Source organism: Cavia porcellus, unplaced genomic scaffold (assembly GCF_034190915.1).
Source record: "Cavia porcellus strain 051 isolate PalLab524CR breed Dunkin Hartley unplaced genomic scaffold, mCavPor4.1 scaffold_18, whole genome shotgun sequence".
Taxonomy (NCBI): domain Eukaryota; kingdom Metazoa; phylum Chordata; class Mammalia; order Rodentia; family Caviidae; genus Cavia; species Cavia porcellus.
This window is the reverse complement of record NW_026947501.1, coordinates 38,378,704-38,398,441: the sequence shown is the minus strand read 5'-3', so window position 1 is coordinate 38,398,441 and position 19,738 is coordinate 38,378,704. Positions and strand designations below refer to the sequence as shown.

Genomic DNA, 19,738 nt, shown 5'->3' with positions numbered 1-19,738 from the left:
CTTTCCAGAGAATGTGGATTTAAAAGGTGGCCTGTTCTCAGCTTCTCTGGTCTTGGATGGTCTATAGGGAAATAGAGAAAAGGAGACCACTTTGGCTAAAGAGGTAGAGTTGGGCTGGACTGGGGAGTGGGAGCTCGCAGGTAACAGGTTCTGGTCAGTAGAATAAAGAGCTCCTTCGAGTAGTCACAGGAAGCCAGCCTTTTTTGGGTGACAGCGGGTTCATGTATATCACAGCACCCCAAAGCAAGCTGAGCTTTTGCTGGGCGGACCAGATTACCAGCAAGGTCCCTGTGCCCATGTCAGTCTGGCCCGAGGTGGCTGCCTCTGCTGCAGATACTACCTAGGGTTTTTAGGTACAAAGGTTGGAGGGACAGGCAATACTGTATTAATACACATTTTTTAAAAGACACATCCAGTATGCTAGTTTTTAAATTACTGTTATTGATAAATAATAGGATTGTGCATGATTTTGATTCTTGTTTTTCTTTTTTGTGTTTAACATTTTTTCTACAATAAACATACATAAGTTGTTTATGGTAACAGTAAGCAAGTTAAACCTGGGGTTTAACGAGGTCAGTATTTATTGATTGTCTACTCCAGATGGCATTGTCTATATAAGAGAAACAAAACATAGTCCCTGCCCTTAAGGAACTTAGTCTGTTGGGGAGGGGATGCGGTAGTCACACATGGTTTGGTCTGAGAGGAGGCTGTGTAAAGTGCCAGGTGCACAGAAGGTGCGTGTGCGCAGTAGAATCCTCCCCTTAGGGAGCTCAGGGAAGGGTTTCACGAAGAGTAGCCTTGGATCTAGGCATAAAACAAAGACTATTTGTCCAAGGTGGACATTCTCGGTATCCAGAGACATTTTGGGTTCTCACACCCAGGAGTAGGGGAAGTGCAACTGACACCCAGCGGGTAGAGCCCACTGCGTGGTGCTGAGCTCCCACAGTGCTCACGATGAGCAGTTCCCTGGTCTCGATGTCTCTAATGCTAGGGCTTTTGGTGCAGTGCTTACACAGGACTGCAGTAGACAGAAGCAGGGGTAGAACACTTCCTGCCCAGGCATGGAGGCTGAGCATGGTAGGGAAACACATGTGGACGTGGGAATTAGTAGAGGACGCATGTGCCTGGTGGAGCAGCTGCAATAAGATGCCAGAGGTCTTGGATCCCAAGGGAAGCTGTTTCTCTGTGGGCAGCAGAGAGCCATGGAAGTATCCTGAGCAGTGAAATTGCTCCATCAAGAAAGCTGTCAGTTCTTACTACTCTGGCTTTGTTTCCTTGCTTGCCCCTCTGCATAGCTACAGCGATTAAGAACACCTGCTGTTTTCCTGTGTGCCTTCCCCAGTCTCTCTACTCTTTGGCTCCCACCATTCAAAGGAAAGCTCTGTCAGCACTTTCCCTTGCTGACCCAGGATGCCCATCTGCCGGTGACAAAGGGATGCAGCAAAATCTATCGCCTTTGGACCCGTTACTTCCTGCTGCAGTTTCCAGGAAGCTAGTGTAGCAAGGGTGACTGTCCACGACTGCTCCCCTGGCCTTGTTTGGGTGTTTTCTGTCATCCTCCTGCTATCTCAGGATACAGAGTGAAATGTGGAGGGGCCAGGCATGCTCTACAATGTCCACACAGTGGAAAGAGCTGAGCAGAGGCCATAGCTGGACCCAGATCAGACGGAAGTGTTGGGGTAACAATGCCTGGGCTAGGAGGGGAAGGCGCCACAGATCTCAAACATGGTGCTTTCCTCTGTCAGTCATTGTAGGCTCCCCAGCAATGACATAGTGCTGGATACCTGCTGTGTTACAGGTTGAATGTCCCTCATCTGAAATGCATGGGATAAGAAGTATTTCAGATTTAGATTTTTTTCTTCAGATTTTGGAATATTTGCATATATATAATGAGATACCTTGGGGGTTGGACCCAAGTCTAAACACAAAACTTATTTATGTTCTATAGACATCTTATATAGAGACAGCCTGAGGATAATTTTATAGGTTATTTTTAGCCCCCTTGCAATTTGATTGTCACCTGTCACTTGAGATCCAGTGTGGAATTTTCTATTTGAGGCACTTAGAAAGTTTTCAGAAAGTTTTGAGTCTTGCATGATTTCAGACTTTTGGATTAGAGATGCTCAATCTGTAGTAAGCACTAAGTAAATGTTTTCTGAGTAAAAGAATGAAGAGACTTGGGGCTGAGGATATAACTCAATGTCACAAGTGCCTGCCTGGAAAGTGCAGGGTCCTGAGTTTGATTCCTGGTACCCACCCCCGACAAAAAAATGAGGAGATCCAGGTCTAGGGAGGAAGTGAGGTAGCCCACGATCATCCAGCCTCTTAAGGGTCAGAGCTGAGCCTAGAATCAGAGTTTCTGACCCCAGTGGCCTGTCCCAGTGTCACATCTCTCTTCCATGCCCAGGGACCCAGTGTCGCTATCCTAGGTTCTGGCCAGGTGCCTTTAGCCAACATTCTGCTCTCCAAATCCCTGGTGTTCCTTGGATTCACTGTTCCCCAATCAAGTAAACCGGTCAACCCTAAAAAATGGCTTTCCCTTCCTACCTGCTGCCAGTGGTCAAGGAGCCTTAAATTCCTCTGTACTAAATATTGGAGACTTCTGGTCATTTTCCTTATAGACCTGGGATATCTTTAGTGATGCCTTCACCTTGAGAGGCAAAGTGTGGTGGGGATGGGAAGGTGGAGGTCAGACCCTCCATAGGGCTGAAGTTTTACCAAATTATTCCATTTATAGCAAGTCCCCTTTTTTTTTTTTTTTGGTGAGATATATAAAGAGAGGGGGTATTGTGATAGTGTGTTATTTAGTTTCTCTCTTTATTTTGGGACGAACCCAGTCTGAACCTCAGGTGTCCTCTGAGACCACACCACTTCCATCAGAGCCTTTGAGAAGAGGCATTTCCCTGATGATGCAGTCCTAGAACCAGTGAATCTGGGGTAGGATACTCTTATAAGCCGCCAAGGAGGCCTCCACCCCGCAAAAAGCCACATCAGACCCCAGTGAGAATCTGCCTTGTAGACAGTGGTTGCTTTTGGTCTCACAGCCATGTAACATTCCTGGATTTTGTAGGAACAAGGGCTTGACACAACCTCCATCCCAGAGTGGTCGGATAACTCCCACATTGACTCCTGTGTCAACGTGGTAGGACACCATGGCCTGTATTCTCTCTCAAAGCCTCTTCATAGGAAGAACATTTTTTTAAGCATTTCTGTTTTCAAGGTCTTTTCTGATATCGTGTCCCATTTGACCCCCTGTTTTGCAGGGGGCTAAAACAACTCAGCCTCTTGGGTACCTGTCCAAGGACGCAGTTCTGCTCAGCAGTGCTGAGGTCCCTGAGGTTCAAGGGCTTCTATCTTTTTGTGGTGCTATAAATGCTTCTGGGACTTCACAGCCAGGCAAGATGAAGGCCACGTCAACTATTCACACATGTGGCCGGCTCATGGCAGGGAAAGACTCGGGATGTTGACAGAAGGAAATAGAGAGGGAGGTTTGTGATGCGGTGCTTACCAGCAGAGGGCCTTTGGTGAAGGCTGCACAAGGCACATGGTACACACAGCCACAAGAGACCCCAGCGCGCAGGTAGGACCACAACATAGCGGGATGGACATGGTCCTCATGTTTCTGTTTGTTTTTAGCAGAACCCCAGTTGTGCCACTGAGCGCACCTTGTCGAGTAAGCCTGTGTGGCAGGTGACCTTATTTTAAATAAACCAGTCCTCGAGGTGACTGAAGATTTCCTAGCAAAACTGAGGATTCACGCTTATAGGATAATACGTGCGTAGCCAGGCATGCATACCTGTGACCCCAGCTGCTGGAGAGGCAGTGGTAGAAGGTCATAAATTCAAGACCAGCCTGGGTAGTGTAGCAAGGCTTTGTCTCAAAGAAGAAAATGAAAGGAGCTGAGGGTGTAGCACAGTGATAATACACTGCTAGGTTCAATTCCCAGTACTATAAAACACAAACAATGACAGTGAAAGAGACAATGTATGGCCAAAATACTGAATTTTGTCCAATCAAAAAAGTTAACAAGAGGCTGGGGATTTAGCTCAGCGGCATAAGCGCCTGCCTTGCAAGCAGGCAGTCGTGAGTTCGATCCCGGGTACCGATAAAAAAGGAAAAAGACAAAAAAAAAAAAAAAAAAAAAAAAGTTAACACACCTGTGATTTTTGTCCCCACGCTTTGAAATCTCATATTCTAGTTCCAGGATTGGTTCATTATTATGTCCCCTGTGAAGCAGGGATCAGTGTTGTGCCCACTGTTGTGGAGGCTATATACGTGTTTTGTATGCCTGTAAATTGCTTAAAGCTGTGGTGAGCACTTGGCAATTGGCAATGGTTACTCTGTGGTCAAAAGCTGTTTTTTTCAAAATGGGATGGTTTTCTTCCTGGCGTTGATTCTCTGGAGAACAGGAAATGCCTGGTTACTCTCTTTCGCCTGCCCATGTTTTGGCCATTTAAGAGTCCCAATTGGAAAGAAGGCGTATTGTTATCATTCTAAAATTTCTTACATCCCTGTTCTCAAAGCCTGTTCTTTCTGATGTTCTGTGTTGAAGGTTTTCATTTTTCTCTCCTTTGTAATGTAGTCTTATCCTTGCTCTTCAGATCTGTAAATGCAAATGACATAATTGTTAATTTTTCCTCTGTAGTGGTCAGGAGGGATATCTGTTTTCTAAACAAGGCAAAGTGCTTATTATATGCCAACCTCTTATCTGCTAAGCAGTGCTCTGACACGCTTCATGGAGCATACTTTGTAGTCCCAAAGATTGCCCTTCAGAGCATCAAAAATAAAATTATTACCCAGATGGGGGCCTCTGCTTCTCTGACAGGGAAAGGGTTATGCATGGTGTAGGGGCCCTAGGACTTGTGTGGCCAGCATGGTGCAGACATTGGCTCCCTGGTGTCCTCCCAAGGAAGCAGGAAGTGGCAAGCCTCCTTCTACCTCCTTTGTAGGGCAGATGTGCCAGCCATGCTTAGGCAGCTGTCCCTGTGTTTGTCTGCTAACTGCTCTGCACTTGTTTATTATTAAGATGTGCTACAAACTCTCCTTGCAAAATTTGGATTTTGCTTCCTGAAGAAGCCCTGGCCGGTTTCCAGATTGTTTTTCATGGGGTTTTAGTCTAACCAGGGTGGCATTCTGGACACAGCCAAACTTCCTTTTCCTTCCGACAATCTTTGTTCTTCCATGAGCAGGTGAGACAGTCTGAGGTCTGGACATGATTTGCTTTCCGCTAATTCCTCCCTCCCCTTCGGGCTAGGTGACAGCAGTGCTTTTGTTAGCTGCCCTGAGCCTTTCTGCTAATTAACTCAGTGGCCTAGAGTCATGCATGGTAAGTTCTTACAAGCCACACAATTGTTTATGACCAAGTCCACCTCAGATCTGTTGTATAAAAAATAAATACATAAATATCGGTTGCTAGACCATTCCTTTCTTTTATGAAGGAGGGTTCCTGAGGTGTGAATGCATGCTCAGCAAATGCTCTATCACTGAGCCGCACGCTGGCCTCAACAGGCACATTTTAATTGGGTGCCTTCCGACTAGAACGGAATATGCAGCAAGTTCTTTTTCTCTAGCATCGGAACCATTTCAAAACTGTTTAAATTGCCTGTGAACTTGCACTCATCGTAAATGTCAGTGCAGTACTGTGTATTCACAGTGTTGCAGAATCAGTCTCCAGCATCTTTTCATTTTGTGAAATGGAAATTGAAAGTCTATACCTATTAATCAACTTCCTATTTTCCCTTTCCTGAAACGCCTAGCAGCCACCATTCCACTTTCTGTTTCTGTGAATTTGACTCACCTAGGTAGTTGGTGGACTTACCTGAAGTGATCCTTTCATAAATGGAATCACTCAAGGTTTGACTTTTGTGACTGGCTTATTTCACTTAGCATAATGTCTTGTAGTTCATCCATGTTGTTTCATGTGTCAGAATTTCCTTTATTTTTTAAAGCCTGGATAATAGTCATTCATGCATGTATTCTACATTTTCTTTATCCAGTCATCCACTGATGGACATTTAAAGTGCTTCCATCTTAACTGTTGTGAATAATGCTGATGTGAACATAATTGTGCAAATATCTCTTTGAGACAGAATCATTTTTACATTCAGTTACATCGCTGTATTAACCTGACTGGTTTTAAGAGATGAGGAAATCAGTAATGCTGCCTTCTGGAGGAGGCTCATGGAGCAGTATTTTTTTCATGTGGTACCATAGGACTGTAAGCAGGATGGATGCAGCCTCATGCAAAGGAGTGGAAAGATCTGGGCAGGTGTGTCTGGCTGATGGATACCGAGTCACAGATCCCTATCTCTGCTATAAGAGAAGCTGGGAAATTGAGCAGTGAACATTTTAGCTTCAGGTGCATAAGGTGAAAACTTCCCAACATGACACAATGAGGGTCACTGCTGTGCTGGGAGCCAGAAAGATGCCAAATGCCTGTCATACTTAGTTACTTTTCTCAGTGCTGAGACAATACCTGACATCCAAAGTTAAAGGAGGAAAGGTTTATTTAGCTCGGTTTGTAGCGGTTTAGTTCATAGTCAGCGGCTTCCAAGACAGGATGGCATGGTAGAGGGACATCACAGAGGAGAAACATTTCATGGCAGGCAGAAGGCAGCAGAGAGCTGAGGCGGCAGTAGCAGCAGCAGCAGCAGCAGCAGACACCTACCTCTCCCTTTTATCCCTTCCAGGCTACCTGCTCTTCAGGTGATGCCATCCACTCCTAGGATGGGCCTTTCCAATATCCACACCCAGAACTAAGCCAAACCAATCCGTGGACTGATTTAGTAATCACACCCCCTTGATCCCAGCATCACACACCCTAGATCAATCCACTTCTGAAAAGCCCCACCTGTGGCTGCATGAAGCTTTGGGGGCACATCAGCTTACCAGAATCTAGAATTTTCACGTTCCATGCCATCTCAGCTTCCTTGTCTGCCTATAATGGCTTGGCATACTGAAAGATCAGGCCATGACATGTGTGGGAGTGGTGGCTATATAGGTTACAAATTCCTGGTGCTCGTGTGGTTACTGGGAACCTCAGACAACCTCTGTGCTGTCATCCACGCTGGTTCCACTTCATGAGTCATCTTTACCTCTCTCTGCCAGAGCTCTAGGATTCTACTCCTTCAGAGGCCTCTATTCTTACTTCCTTGGTCTCTCTTATACTTGTGTTCAGGGTTCATGAACGAGGTTTCCAGGGGCATGAATTGGTGGTGGGAGTGGTGGTTCAAAAAAGGTCATTATTTTTTCTTTTCATGATGCTGGGGATCGAACCTTTGTACTTGCTAAGCAGGTGTGCATCTACACTCTCTATCCCCAATCCCAAATCATAGCAGTTTTAGTGAACACTTTGTTGGGACCCTTCTGAGGGCACATGCAGTTGAGGAGCCCTGTAGATGAAGCTTTATTTGCTTGTCTCACCCTCTGTGCCCAGCCTTGGAGATACCGAGGCAGAGAAGGCACAGGCCTGCCATCAGGGAGCTCAGAGTTTAACCACAGGCTCCTCGGGCTAATTGCCAAGGTCTTGCCTTCCGTACTTTGCCCACTCACCATTGCCCCACCACCCATCTTGTTCTGACGCACCCAGCATCCCTGCCACATCTAACTCCCTGAGGATCAAACCTCTGAGCTTCTTGATGTAACAGATTGGATTGGGAGGGACAAAGAGTCTGAAGTTGGCTCACCCCCTCAGCAGCTCAGTGGCCTTGTGTAGCATCTGGCTCAAAATAGGGTCTGGTTAAATGAATGTTGGATAAATGAATGAATGGGTAAATGAATGAATTTAACTTCCTGAAATCTCAAGTCTCTTCTATGTAACAGGCGATAACGGCCCTTTCATCTTCTGCTGTGGGGTCAGCGCCTGATACAGCAGCATGTCCTTGTGGGTAAGACTTGTCCTGTTCCTGTGGCCTTCCCTGGAGCTCCTTGCTACCGGCTCTGGATGGGCTCATGTACACTTTACAGACCTCGATCCACACAGAGTACAACACCAGCTCCTGCCATGAGGGAGGTATGGGGCACCCGCTGAGCACACAAGTCCCCAGAAACCGCTGTAGAAAACCTGCTTACCCACCCCGCACAGTCTAGTTCAGAGAGCTCCTCACACTCGTCCTCCACCACTTCCTTATGATGCCCTACGAAGGCCCACCAGACCCGTCCTCTCCCCAGACATTAACCTTGCGGGGGTTGTATTGGCCACATTTCCCCTGGCTAGATAAACTGTCACTGTAATTTAAGGGAAGACAGCTTTATTTTGGTTCACAGTTTCCGAGGTTTCAGTCCATGGTTGACTGATGCCAAAGCAGAGGGCATAGTGGAGCAGAGTTGCCCACTTCGTGGTGACTGGGAATCAGAACACAGGGGAACAGTGACAGAGAGGAAGGGTCCAGGGACCAGATCAAAGTCTATGACCCACTCAGACACAGGCAGAAGTGTGCTGTAGTGATCCCCTAGGTAGCCCTCAAGCCAATCAAATTGACACCAGATTAATTGTCATAGGGGCTCTAAAGGAAGTCTGTCAGAAGGAGAAAATCACAACTCTTTTAGCAAGAGACCCCCAGTTAGGCTTCTGGTTGTCAGTTTTCAAAAGGGAGCACAGACTAGAAGCTAGAAGGCCTCAGAGCAGTCAATAAAATGAATCTGTTCTTGTCTCTGAAACAGACTCAACAGAGCTCAGCATGATGAGTGTTCTGAGTTAGTTATTTGCCGAATTTCCTGTTCACTGGCTCCCTTTCCTACCACGGGACCCGAGACACACAGTTGGCACTCAACAGATACTTAATCCTTAAATTTTTTTTGGTTAAAAGAACTAATATTGGAAGCTACTATTTCTGTAGGAAAATAGTGGGGAAGGGAACTTAATAGTTGACAGTCATCTCAGATCTCTGGGATTTTACCTCTTTGTCTATAATCTCCTCTTTTAAATTACATGATGGGTTTTGAAAGTCGGTATTTTTGGTCTCCAAACTCACGAAAACTGATGATTGAACAGTTGAGAACCATGCCTGCCTTCCCACAGCCAATCACTGATAGACGTGAACTCAGACCAACCCTGACGTCTAAGCCCAGTCCCTTAAGTATGGAGCTTAGCAGCAGAAATTGAAAATTTACAGAATGTTGGTTTCCTGCTCACATCTGGTTTTTCTAAATTGGGTTTGGGAGCATTTCTGTAATGCAATTTAAATTGATTGTTTTGCAGTACACGTTGCACACAGCTCTCACTAAACACTAAAATCCCCTCTCTGTGCAGAGAAGCTGCCTGGGTGGAGAATGATCATACCTTGGAGGCAGGAGGACCGTGTTTGGTCTGGTTGGATGGGGCAAGGCCCTTGGCAGATCCAGTACTACTCATAGGCTCAGTGCCTTTTCATTTGTGGGTAGGGAAGATAACCCTCTGAAGGGTTGCCGCCAATCAAATGCACAAGTAAGTGAAGCGTTCATTAGCTCAGAAAGAGTTAGGAATGTGTTAATTGTCCCAGATCTGCCAAGAAGAGCAGAAATTTGAAACACAATGGGAAAAGAAAAACTACAGAGAGAGGCTGGAAGAATCACACTCCAAGGTGAGCAAAAAGGTTTGCAGTTTATTTCTGTTCTGTTAGGATCAGCTCTGACTGAAAAAGAAGCTTGTCTGAGTGAATGGCTTATGTTTCTGGAAGCCCATAATTATACTGTCACCTGGCGCCAGTAAATGCGTAATGCAGGGTCAGAGTGGAATTCTGCTGGGCAAAGAAGTTGGCAACGTTCTCTCTCGGTCTCTTCTATCCTCATTCATTCAGCAGCGGAGGCCATGCCCTGCAGAATCAGGAGGGCAGAGGATCACAGCAATGGAGTGACACCGAACTGGGCTTAAGTCTGGTCTCCTTGCCTATGTAATTGTGAAAGTCAGCTATATAATTTCACTAACCAGTTGCCTTGCCTGTGTTAGGAAGAAAACAATAATAAACTGTCTCCCATGAGGGTGAAAGATGATAATGCTATTAGATAAGTTTGTACACTATGAACAGTTCCTTGTTCATAGTGAGCACACAATAAATAGTAGGTTACCAGTCTGACATAATCTCCAGGGAGCCAAATACCGGTGGACCCGTTCGGCTGTTTTCCCTTTTTTCTCTGGTCATGCTGTAAACAGAAGCCCAAGAGCTGGACCCACAACAACCAAGGCCCAAGTGGTTTGCTGTGCCATGGGAACCTTGAGTATCTGAGCAGCTCTGCCCAGCTTCTGCTTCTGGGGACTCATCTTTTGAATGAGTCTCTTCCCTGTGGCAGCATGGCGAAGGGCAGTTTCTCTAGTATGCTCTGAACTCAGGCTCAGAAGTGCATCTGTGACCATCCTTTCAGGGCTCAAGTACTCTTGGGCCTTGGAGATGAACTATGGTTTTTGTGAATTCTTGTTTTGTTAAACCAGGGCCCTCTGACATCAGAATATACTGGTCGTCTCAGAGCTTGGAGTTGGAGAGTGAAGCCCAGGCCAGCTTTATCCCTTTTTGGAGATACATACAAAAACACAGCTCACTTAACAAGTATGAATTCCTCCAAGTGCTTCTGTATCATTAAAGACAAGATTTATTGAGATTAAATTCACACTTACTGGTTCAAGTTTTTGAGTTTGTTTTAATAGTGAGTTTGGCAAATACATGCTATTGTAGGACCACCACAATCAGAGCACAAGGCAGCCCCTCTGCTCTCCCAAATTCCCTCATACTCCTTTGTGGTCGGCCCCTCTTTCTACAACTAACCTTAGCAACTATGGGTATGGATTTTGTCTGTATGCAGTTTCCTTTTTCAGAATAGCTGCATTAGTTTTACTCCTGCTAGACACAGTATCCAGTATTCACAATTTAGAGGAGAAAGGTTTAGTGTAGTTCATGGTTTGGGAGGAATCAGTGCATTGTTGGCTGGTTCCAAGACAGGAACATCGTGGTGAAAGCATGTAACAAAACAAAGCTACTTAGTTTATGGTGGGCTGGGAGCACAGCCTCACCAGAGAGGAAGGGACCACATATAGTACCCAAGACCACACCTCTGTGACCCACCCAGGCACACTCAGGAGCTTGCTCTGCCAATGTGCTAAGAGTTTCTTCCTCTAATGAAGCTGACAAATCAAGATTAACAGTCACAATAACATGAAAATGAGTCATGTTACATGTTGTTGGGTATGATGCACACACCTGCTATGGGTTTTTGAGTTTGCTTTGTTTACTCACATGTAATGCATGTGAGACTCCAAATGCTTTTAATTGCAACAAGGTTAATAGTTCTGAGATGCTTGTGGAAAATCAGTAGCAGTTCTGTATACCATCAGTGATCAATAGAAATTTTTTTGAGACAGAGCCTCATTATGTAGTTCAGGCTGGCCTTGAACTCAAGATTATTCTCTACCTCAGCCTTCTGAGTGCTGTGATTACAATTATGCACCACCACATCTGGCTAAGGAATCAAATTTTTAAAACGCACAGTAACACCAAAAACAAAAACAAATTGAAGTTCCTAAAAATAAATAAGACAATATATAGTTATGGAAAAATTTACAACACATCATGAAAAGATGTTAGAGAAGACATAAAGGTACAGTGTCTCAAAAAAAAAAGAAAAAAAAAGAGGAAAGAAAAGAGGAGGAGTTGGGTGTGATGGCACACACCTGTAATCCCAGCAGTTGGGAGGCTGAGGCAGGAGGCTCACAGGAGTTTGAGGCCAGCCTGGGCTGTATAGTGAGACTTGTTTCAAAAAACAAAACAAAAAAAGAGGGAGAGAGGCAGTGTGAAAAAAAATGGAAGAGACAAAGTTCATGCAGAAAACCTGATGTTCCTATCAAATCTGAATAGATTTTTCACAGAATTTGGTGACTTGTCACTGAAAATCATATTGGAAAACAAAGGGCCCAAGAGAGTTTTAAGAATGTTAGGATTTATTGTAAACCTATGATCATCAATATGTTAGTTATTATTAAGGCATTATGACATGTATGTAGTTAGTAGATCAGCCAAATAGAGTTGAGAATAATACCTATGATGTCAGAAAAGTACACATGCAGGAGTAACCCTGCACACCGTGGGGAAGATTCACTATATACGCCTTCGACAATTGGGATGCATACGGAAGAGAATAAAATAAATTCCTAGCCTATATCATACAGAAAGATAAAGTAGAAGCATAATTTTGACCTACAAATTCAATTGTGCTTTAAAGAAGGCCTCAAGGGACCTTGAGTGGTGTGGTGGCACACACCCATAAACCCAGCATTTAGGAGGCTGAGGCAGGAGGATCACATCAAATTTGAGTTCAGACTGTGCTACATAGTGAGTTCAAAGACAGCCAGAACTCCATAGCAAGGCCCCGTCTCAAAAAACAAAATAAATAATAAGGCCTCAGATCACACAACGAGATATGTATAAGAGTGTTTGACATAGTCCTGTTTGTAATACAGGAAAATTGGAAGTAATCAAAACATATGCCAGCAGAGTAGATAAGTTATGATATATTCATATAGTGAAATGGAGCAGAGTGATTTATCAGGAACCCTGTCAAGAGTCCCGATTGGCTTAAGGGGATGGCGAGAAAAATAAAGAACAGGTAATTTTAGTAATTCATGATTGGCCGGGAAGTTAGTGGCTCCCAGTGGGTCCTCCCTTCACCCTCCAAACAGCCACTATTTATGCTGTGTGTACAGTGACAGGCGAGGCTAGTGAAAGACTCAATTCAGCGGAAGACTCAGACCCAAGAAGGCACAGATGATCGAAAGCTGAGAAGGATCTTGTCCTGGAATATAATCCTGGGATGACTGAAGAAGGTGTAAGTGATCTTATGCTTGGAAGAGTCAGTGGGGAATCTCAGATGGGTACCAGTAACCCCAAACTCCATTTTATACCATAGGGTAATATGCAAAATTAGCTGTTGGGTATTTGTGGTTCCCAACAGTGATTAAAAATGAACTGGCAGGCCAAATATCAACGTGAATCAAATTTTAACAACATAAGGTTGATGAGGTGCCAGGGATTTAGATCAGAGGTACAAGCACCTGCCTGGCAAGCGTGAGGTTGTGAGTTCAATCCCCAGTTCCCCATCTCCAAAAAAATGTGATGGAAAGAACATATTGCAGTGGAATCCATCTAGTGTGAGTCCTTTCAGCGGATGCTCAAACAGGTAAAGCTGTGCTTTTTTCTCTTTATGAATAGCTTATGTAATGAATGAAACATGATGAGAAGGGTAAATTCCACTTGTGGCAAGAGTGACTTTTGGGGAAGAGGGAAAAGACCTAAGGGACTTCAAATAGATCTGGCATGTTTTAAAGACCTTCCCTTATTTAACACAGTGACAGGCAAGGTGGGGTGGCACACACTTGTAATCCTGCACTCTGGGAGGCTGATGCAGTAAGACTGCGGTGAGCTCAGAGGCCACCTGGGGCTACATGGTGATTTCAAGACCAGCCTAAACTATATAGCAAGACCCTATTCCCCCACCCCAAAAAAAAAACACAAAATTCAACAAACAAGCCAAAACAAAACAATGGCACATGTTGTGGAATGCCAAAAGGAATGCAAGGGCAAGATAGCAGTCTGCTACTAGGATAGCAGGTCCCACAGTCTGTGATCAATTTTCATAAAAAGATGATACAGGACCAAAGATTTAGCTCAGCAGCATTAGTGCCTGTCTGGCAACTGCGAGGTTGTAAGTTTGAACCCTGGTACCAAAAAAAAAATTTACTTACAGCCTTTTAGAATAACTTCAAAAAGCAAAAATGCTAAATCGCACACACACACACACATTTGTACTAGGAATCAAACTCATGACTTGTTTGTGCCAGGCAGGCACTATCTCCCTGGCTAAATTACGTATTTTTATTATGAACAGAAAGCACAACGATATAGTTAGTGTAAATGTCAACACCTTTCAATGCTCAGAAGAAACACTGTGCCTTCAAAAATCTGAAGAATTTAAATTTTGAGTTCATTTTCTTGGATATAGCAAAATATTTTTTAAAAAACTGAAGCTGGGTGTGGTGGTGCACACCTATAACCACTATGAGTTCAAGACCATTCTGGGCTTCAACATAAGCTCAAGGCCATCCTGAATAGTGAGACCCTGTCTCAGAAAGACAAACCAAGCAAACAAACAAGCAAACAAAAAAACCCTGAAATGAAGCACACACATACTGAGAAGTTCACAGGACATATGTGTACACTTTAATATACATTTATAATTGCAGCACATGCCTGGGAAGACTCTGCCCAGGTCAAGAAGTTGAACATCCCAGAACCCTCCCAGAGAGCACTGTTCTTTCAGTGTAGTTTGTCATATAAGGATATAAAACACTGTGTAAATTAGGCTTGTTATTTCCACGGACATTTAAAAAATACTGCTAGCCTTGATTTTTTTCTTTTAAATTTCAACATAATTTGGACCTGGGAAGTGTTGATTTCACTCTCGGGTGCCTGAGAAGACTTGGAAAGTGCTGGTTTGTTTTGTGGTTTGCTGAAGCCTTGGCCACAGTTAGCAGCTGCAGCGCCAGAGCTTGTAGCTGAGCCCTTGCCCAGCGCTCACTGCCTGCAGCCCTCCTTGGCAAGGCGTGTGCTTAGCAAGCGGTCTCTCTCTTCTCTCGGTCAGAGCTCCAGGCACTTGCTTCAGAATGTTTTCCTGATCCTGGCCTGACATTTTAGACTGTCTTCCTCAGTGTGAGCATTTGCTGTATTTTCTGGGACATTGTGTCTTTGTTAAACTCTTAAGGCAAACTGTCCAGAGACATGCCCTGGCCCAAGGACCAGCATTTCTCCAGAGCGACGTTGTTAACTTTAGGGGTGGGATCATTCTTTGTTGTGAGGCTGTTTAGCAGTGTCCCTGGCCACTACCCACAGATGCCCATAGCACCCTCTCAGTTGTGACACCAGAGCATCTAGACACTGCCCAGATGTGTCATTGGGAGCCACCACACTGAAGCATGGTATTCATGTGAGCCTGGTGATCCCTTCTGGGTGCCACAGCAGGGAAAGAGGTTGGGTAGGGTGGCTGGATGAAGACCCCCTAATCAAGAAGAGTGAAGGACAAAAACACGAGGCACGGGGCAGGCTGATAAGAGTTTGGGGGGAGGGGTTCCGAGAACATATAAGGATATGGGGGTGCACAGTGCCCTGGGAGGCTGAGCTGGGAGGCAGCACTCGGCCTCCCTCTGCCCTGCAGTGTTCACTGACCTTGTTGCCCTCCTAACTATGTTACCACTTCCCCACTCTGCTCTGGAGAGGCTTGTGTGAGTCTAGCAGGTGGGTTAAGCTCTTCAAAAAGAAATCGCAATTTTTTGATTAATTACTGAACATACGTTTGCCAACCACTGCGCTGAGCAGGGACTGACCGGGGCACAGGTGCCCACTAAGTAACCAACACTCTGTGGTCTCCATGGGGAGACAGCCGCAGGGCGAGTGGGCAGGAAACCCTTGGAGGACTGAGAACTTCAGGTGGCCGGGCAGATCCACACTCAGGCTCCAGCTGGGGTGTCTTTTGAGCAAGTGAATGATGCCACTAAGCCTTGGTGTCCCAGGCTGTAAACAGGGTATTAAGATGATGGAAGAGGATTAGTACAAAGTGTATTAGCCTGTAAAACACTAATAATAGCATTTTTAAAGGTTTTATTACTCCTCTTTATGGGGGGGGGGACAGGGTCTAACTTTGTAATTCAGGCTGGCCTTAGCTCACTATGTAGCCGAGGCTGGCCTCAAACTCTTAAGTGATCACCCTGCCTCAGCCTCCTGGTGCTGGGATTGCAGCCACTGGACCTGGCATCACTGCTGCTTCTGCATAAAGGGTATGACAGACTTAAAGAACAGCCAGAGACGTCTAAGGAAGAAGTGATCAGAGATTTCATTGAAGTGGCTTTTTTCAGATGGGTCTTAAAGGATTAGTGAGGAAGGTTGTCAGCCTAGGGAGAGATCACCTGCCAGAGTCCAGCAGCAGAAAGAGCAGCCATAGGTCACTAGCAGTCATAGGTCACTAGCAGGCTGGCTCACGCGGGGCAGTCACTGGCCCTGTGAGCCGGTGTGAGGAGCAGGGGAGGCAGGCAGGTGGGGCAGCAAAGAAGGGCCCTGTGAGGGGCTTTTGGTCTGAGCTGGCCTACTACTAAGCCCCTCCGGCCAGGGCCTGCTTCATTCGTTATTTCTTTTCTCTGAGGTACATAAATAAAAACTAATCCTTTTAATCCTAATCTCTTCTCCAGGGAAGTGGATGCTAAGTGTTACTGAGTTTATTAGAGACTCCCGTCTTACAAGAGACTGACATGAATTGGAGACTGAAATGCAGATTTGTTTATAGTAGGACCCTGTGTAGTTTGGTTTGGTTTTTGTTTTGTTGTCTTGCGGATTGAACTCAGCTTTTGCACTGGGCTACATCCCCTACCCTTTTTATTTTTTTATTTGCTTATTTTGAGGTAGAGTCTAAATTGCTAAATTGCCCTGGATGGGCTTGAACTTGCCATCTGCCTGCCTCAGCCTCCCAGAGTGCTGGATTATAGGTATGTGCTGACCAGCTGAGCCTGTTTTTAAATAGGTGCCAGGTGGCGGGGACACTAGCAACCAGTTCGCTTCAGAAGAGTCCAGCAGATTGAGCCCAAGCTTCCCTGTCTGGATGCCCTGATGTTCACCAGCTGTGTGACATCAGGGAATGTCCTGGCCTATTAGGGTTCACAGGGGACCAATCAGTTGGCTGCCAGATTCCTCTTCAGCTGCTTGCAGGCTGCCTCCAGGTGGAGGCTGAAAACCAGTCTGCAGACTCGGTTAATAACCAGGGTGTCTGTGCCCAAGGAGTAGCGTGTTTATTTCCCTGGAGCTGACAACTTTGTTTCTGAGGCTTGGCAGATTCAGCCTGGTGCTGTCTGGCAACCACCACAGCCACGACTTCGGTCCCAAAGTCACGAGTGTTCCCGGGATGGCGCTGACTTAATGTCTCCACACCCCGCTGCTTTATGCAGCAAACTCGCACTTACTGAGCACTTCCTACGAATGAGACAGATGCCAGCCCTGCGCTGTGGAACTTGCTGTGTTGTGCGAGAGGCAGAGCCAAGACCATCAGTCGAAACGGAAGATGCAGGGCCCTGGGCTGGCAGGAAACAGGGAGAGAAGCCTAATCCAAGGCAGAGCAAAAGTCAGGAGGGGCCTCAGCCTGGAAGGAAGTCTCCCTGATTCAAGGATGCTCAGGTCTGGGCGGGCCGAGAGGCAGGCTGGAATGCCCAGGAGACGACCCTCACCACAGTGCTGGCACCTGAACCCACAGAACATCCTTAGCCCGTGCTCCCCAGCCTGCCTGCTGCCTTGGCACTGCTGTCTACCTCGCTTGCTTAAATTTCCTCCCTCCCACCCCCATCCTACTTTTCCCCTTTCCTTTCAGCCTGCCCTTGTCCCCTGTGCTGGCTTATCGTGATCACCTCTGCCTTCCTAGAGAACAGGCTTACTCTCTAAGGCAGTGGGCGATGGGGAAAGGAAGCCAGGCTTGGGGAAGGCCGATGTGGCACCTGCTTTACTTCTTCATGGTCATGAGTTAGACAAGTAGGTAGCTCTGAGCACGACGGTCCCATCTGTATAAGGGACTCCCTCTGTCGAGGCAGTCTGACTGGGGTGAGGCCTAGAAGGTGCTTAAGTCAGGCTTATGTGAACCAGGAGTTTGCATATTTCTTTCTCCCATGTCAAAACTGACTCGGTTCAGTTAATTTTGTTTTCTTGGTTAATTTGACTGTCAACTTGATTGGCTTAAGAGACACATAGGAGATTAGAAGAACATACTTCTGGGCATATTCAGGGGGTCAAGAGAGCATGATTTTGGGGGACTGTATCTGCTTCCTCTCTGCCCTTCCTCTCTGACTCTTCCCTTCTTCTGCTTCCTGGCTGCCATGAAGTGAACAGAGTTCCTTGACTGTGCCCTCTGCCATGATGTTTCTGCCCTGGAGCCTGCTCACCATGGACTGAAACCTCCAAAACCATTAGCCAAAATAAAGCATTCCTCCTTTAAGTGGTGGGTGTGAGGTATTTTGTCCCAGCAATGCAAACCTGGTGTTCCTGGCAACAGTGCTCATGGTAAAGGTGTTTTCCAGCTCTTGATAAAATTGCATGTGTAAAGAGAGTTCTCTGTTTGACTTCTAACAGCCCTGACTTTGGGCATCTTTGGTGTGATGTCTTTTTCTAACCAGGCAGGCAGACTCCTTGCTGGGACCCCAGAGGCACTCTGTGGCTTGTCTCAGGGGTGCAGGCTCCTGTGAGGCCTAGACCAGGGTGGCTCCTGCAGTGAACTGGTCAGCTGGTCAACTCAGTAACCTCATCAGTCAAGCAAAGGAATTAAGCCCTTCTGGGCACAGCATTCTGTCCATTCATTTAAAAATGCCTGTTGATGGCTACTACATGATGGGTGACTGGGAAGACCGATTGAGCAAAGAAGATCCATTCTCTGCACTTACAGCCTGTTACAAGAACCCATGATAAAATGCACCCTGTGCTTTGAAAGAGTAGTGGGGAGGTTTGCCTTGTCTGGGAGGTCAGGGAAGGCTTCTAAAGTGAAGGAGTCATTCTGGGAGTGGGAGCTGATGGCCAAACAAGCGCTAACTAAACAAAAAACAGGGACAGGAGATTCCAAAAGGGGACAAGATGGAGAGGAAGAGGGCAGGCAGAGCTATGTCATGCCATGTCCCTAGAGGCAGGTCTGAGAGTCCAGGTGTTTACTGGCCCTGTGTAGCACTGAGGAAGGTCACTAAGCTGATACTCTGGCTTCTGTGTTTGACGCAGAGAGGAGCAGGGTATGGATGTGTTGATGGGAGAGGGTGTTAGCTTGCCCAGATTTACAATTTGAGGAGTTTGTTCTGCTCGCAGGATGCTGAAGTTGCATCTGAGTGGGCAGGCTTGGTGGAGGACCAGCAGCTGGAGGGAAAGTTGACCTTTGACTTCGGGGTCTCTGCTGCTCAGCTGGGCTGGGCTAGGCTGCCCCTTTCACCTCAGTTTTGGTATCCGTGACACCAGGCACTGTTGGAAAGAAGTGGGGCGGTATCGGGAAATGGGGGTTGCCAAGGACAACCCAGGCATGAGCAGGAAACATTCAGAGTGTTCATAAAGATGAATCGTTCCCACAGCAGCGTTTTCTGCGGCTTGGAGAACCGCTCCTGGCGTCAGAGGCAGACATTTTCCACCAAACAGGATGAATGAAAATCACATTTCTCCTTTTTCCTGTCTCTCCTCTAGGCTTATATTTGGCACCCTTTACCCTGCGTATTACTCTTACAAGGCTGTGAAGTCGAAGGACATTAAAGAATATGTAAGTAGAGCTGTTTATCTTGGAGGGGGTGACAGATGGGGGGAGGAGCCAGCCCCACAAGGGGGGTGCCCTCCTTGGTGAGGACACTGGTAGCTGGCAGACTTCTTCCCATGAGGCTTTCCGGGAGTCCAGTCCTGTCTACATCCATCCTCTGTCTAGATCTTGAATGCTGAAGTGAGAAAAGCACTGAGGGCTACAGCGAGAGGAAATGGCATCTGGGATTGGGGGTCCCGCCCTGCCACATGCCATGTGTGTAGAACACTCTGCCAACCTGAAAGCGTTGTCCCTGGAGCAGCCTGGGCTCGTGGGTGGGTTCACAGGTCCTAGAGTCCAGCAGACCTGGGTTTGGTCCTGACCCTACTTACTCTGTGATTCCAGTTCTTTATGGTTCCAGCCCTGTTGCTGCTGAAGCTTTGAGAGCAGGGGCTGTTCTTCTGCAGCTCCTTACAGGGGGCTGAGCACAGGG

At 46.4% G+C, this 19,738-nt stretch overlaps 1 protein-coding gene across 3 annotated transcripts in view; it reads left to right on the top strand.

Annotated features, from left to right (window-relative positions):
- The window catches only part of Reep1 (receptor accessory protein 1), a 108,427-nt gene that overhangs the window by 34,765 nt on the left and 53,924 nt on the right, over positions 1-19,738 (top strand). For all 3 annotated transcript variants that reach the window (XM_063229686.1, XM_063229687.1, XM_063229685.1), the window contains exon 2: positions 19,200-19,272. In XM_063229686.1, coding sequence (XP_063085756.1) covers positions 19,200-19,272 — 73 coding nt within the window. The remainder of the gene's footprint in view (positions 1-19,199; positions 19,273-19,738) is intronic.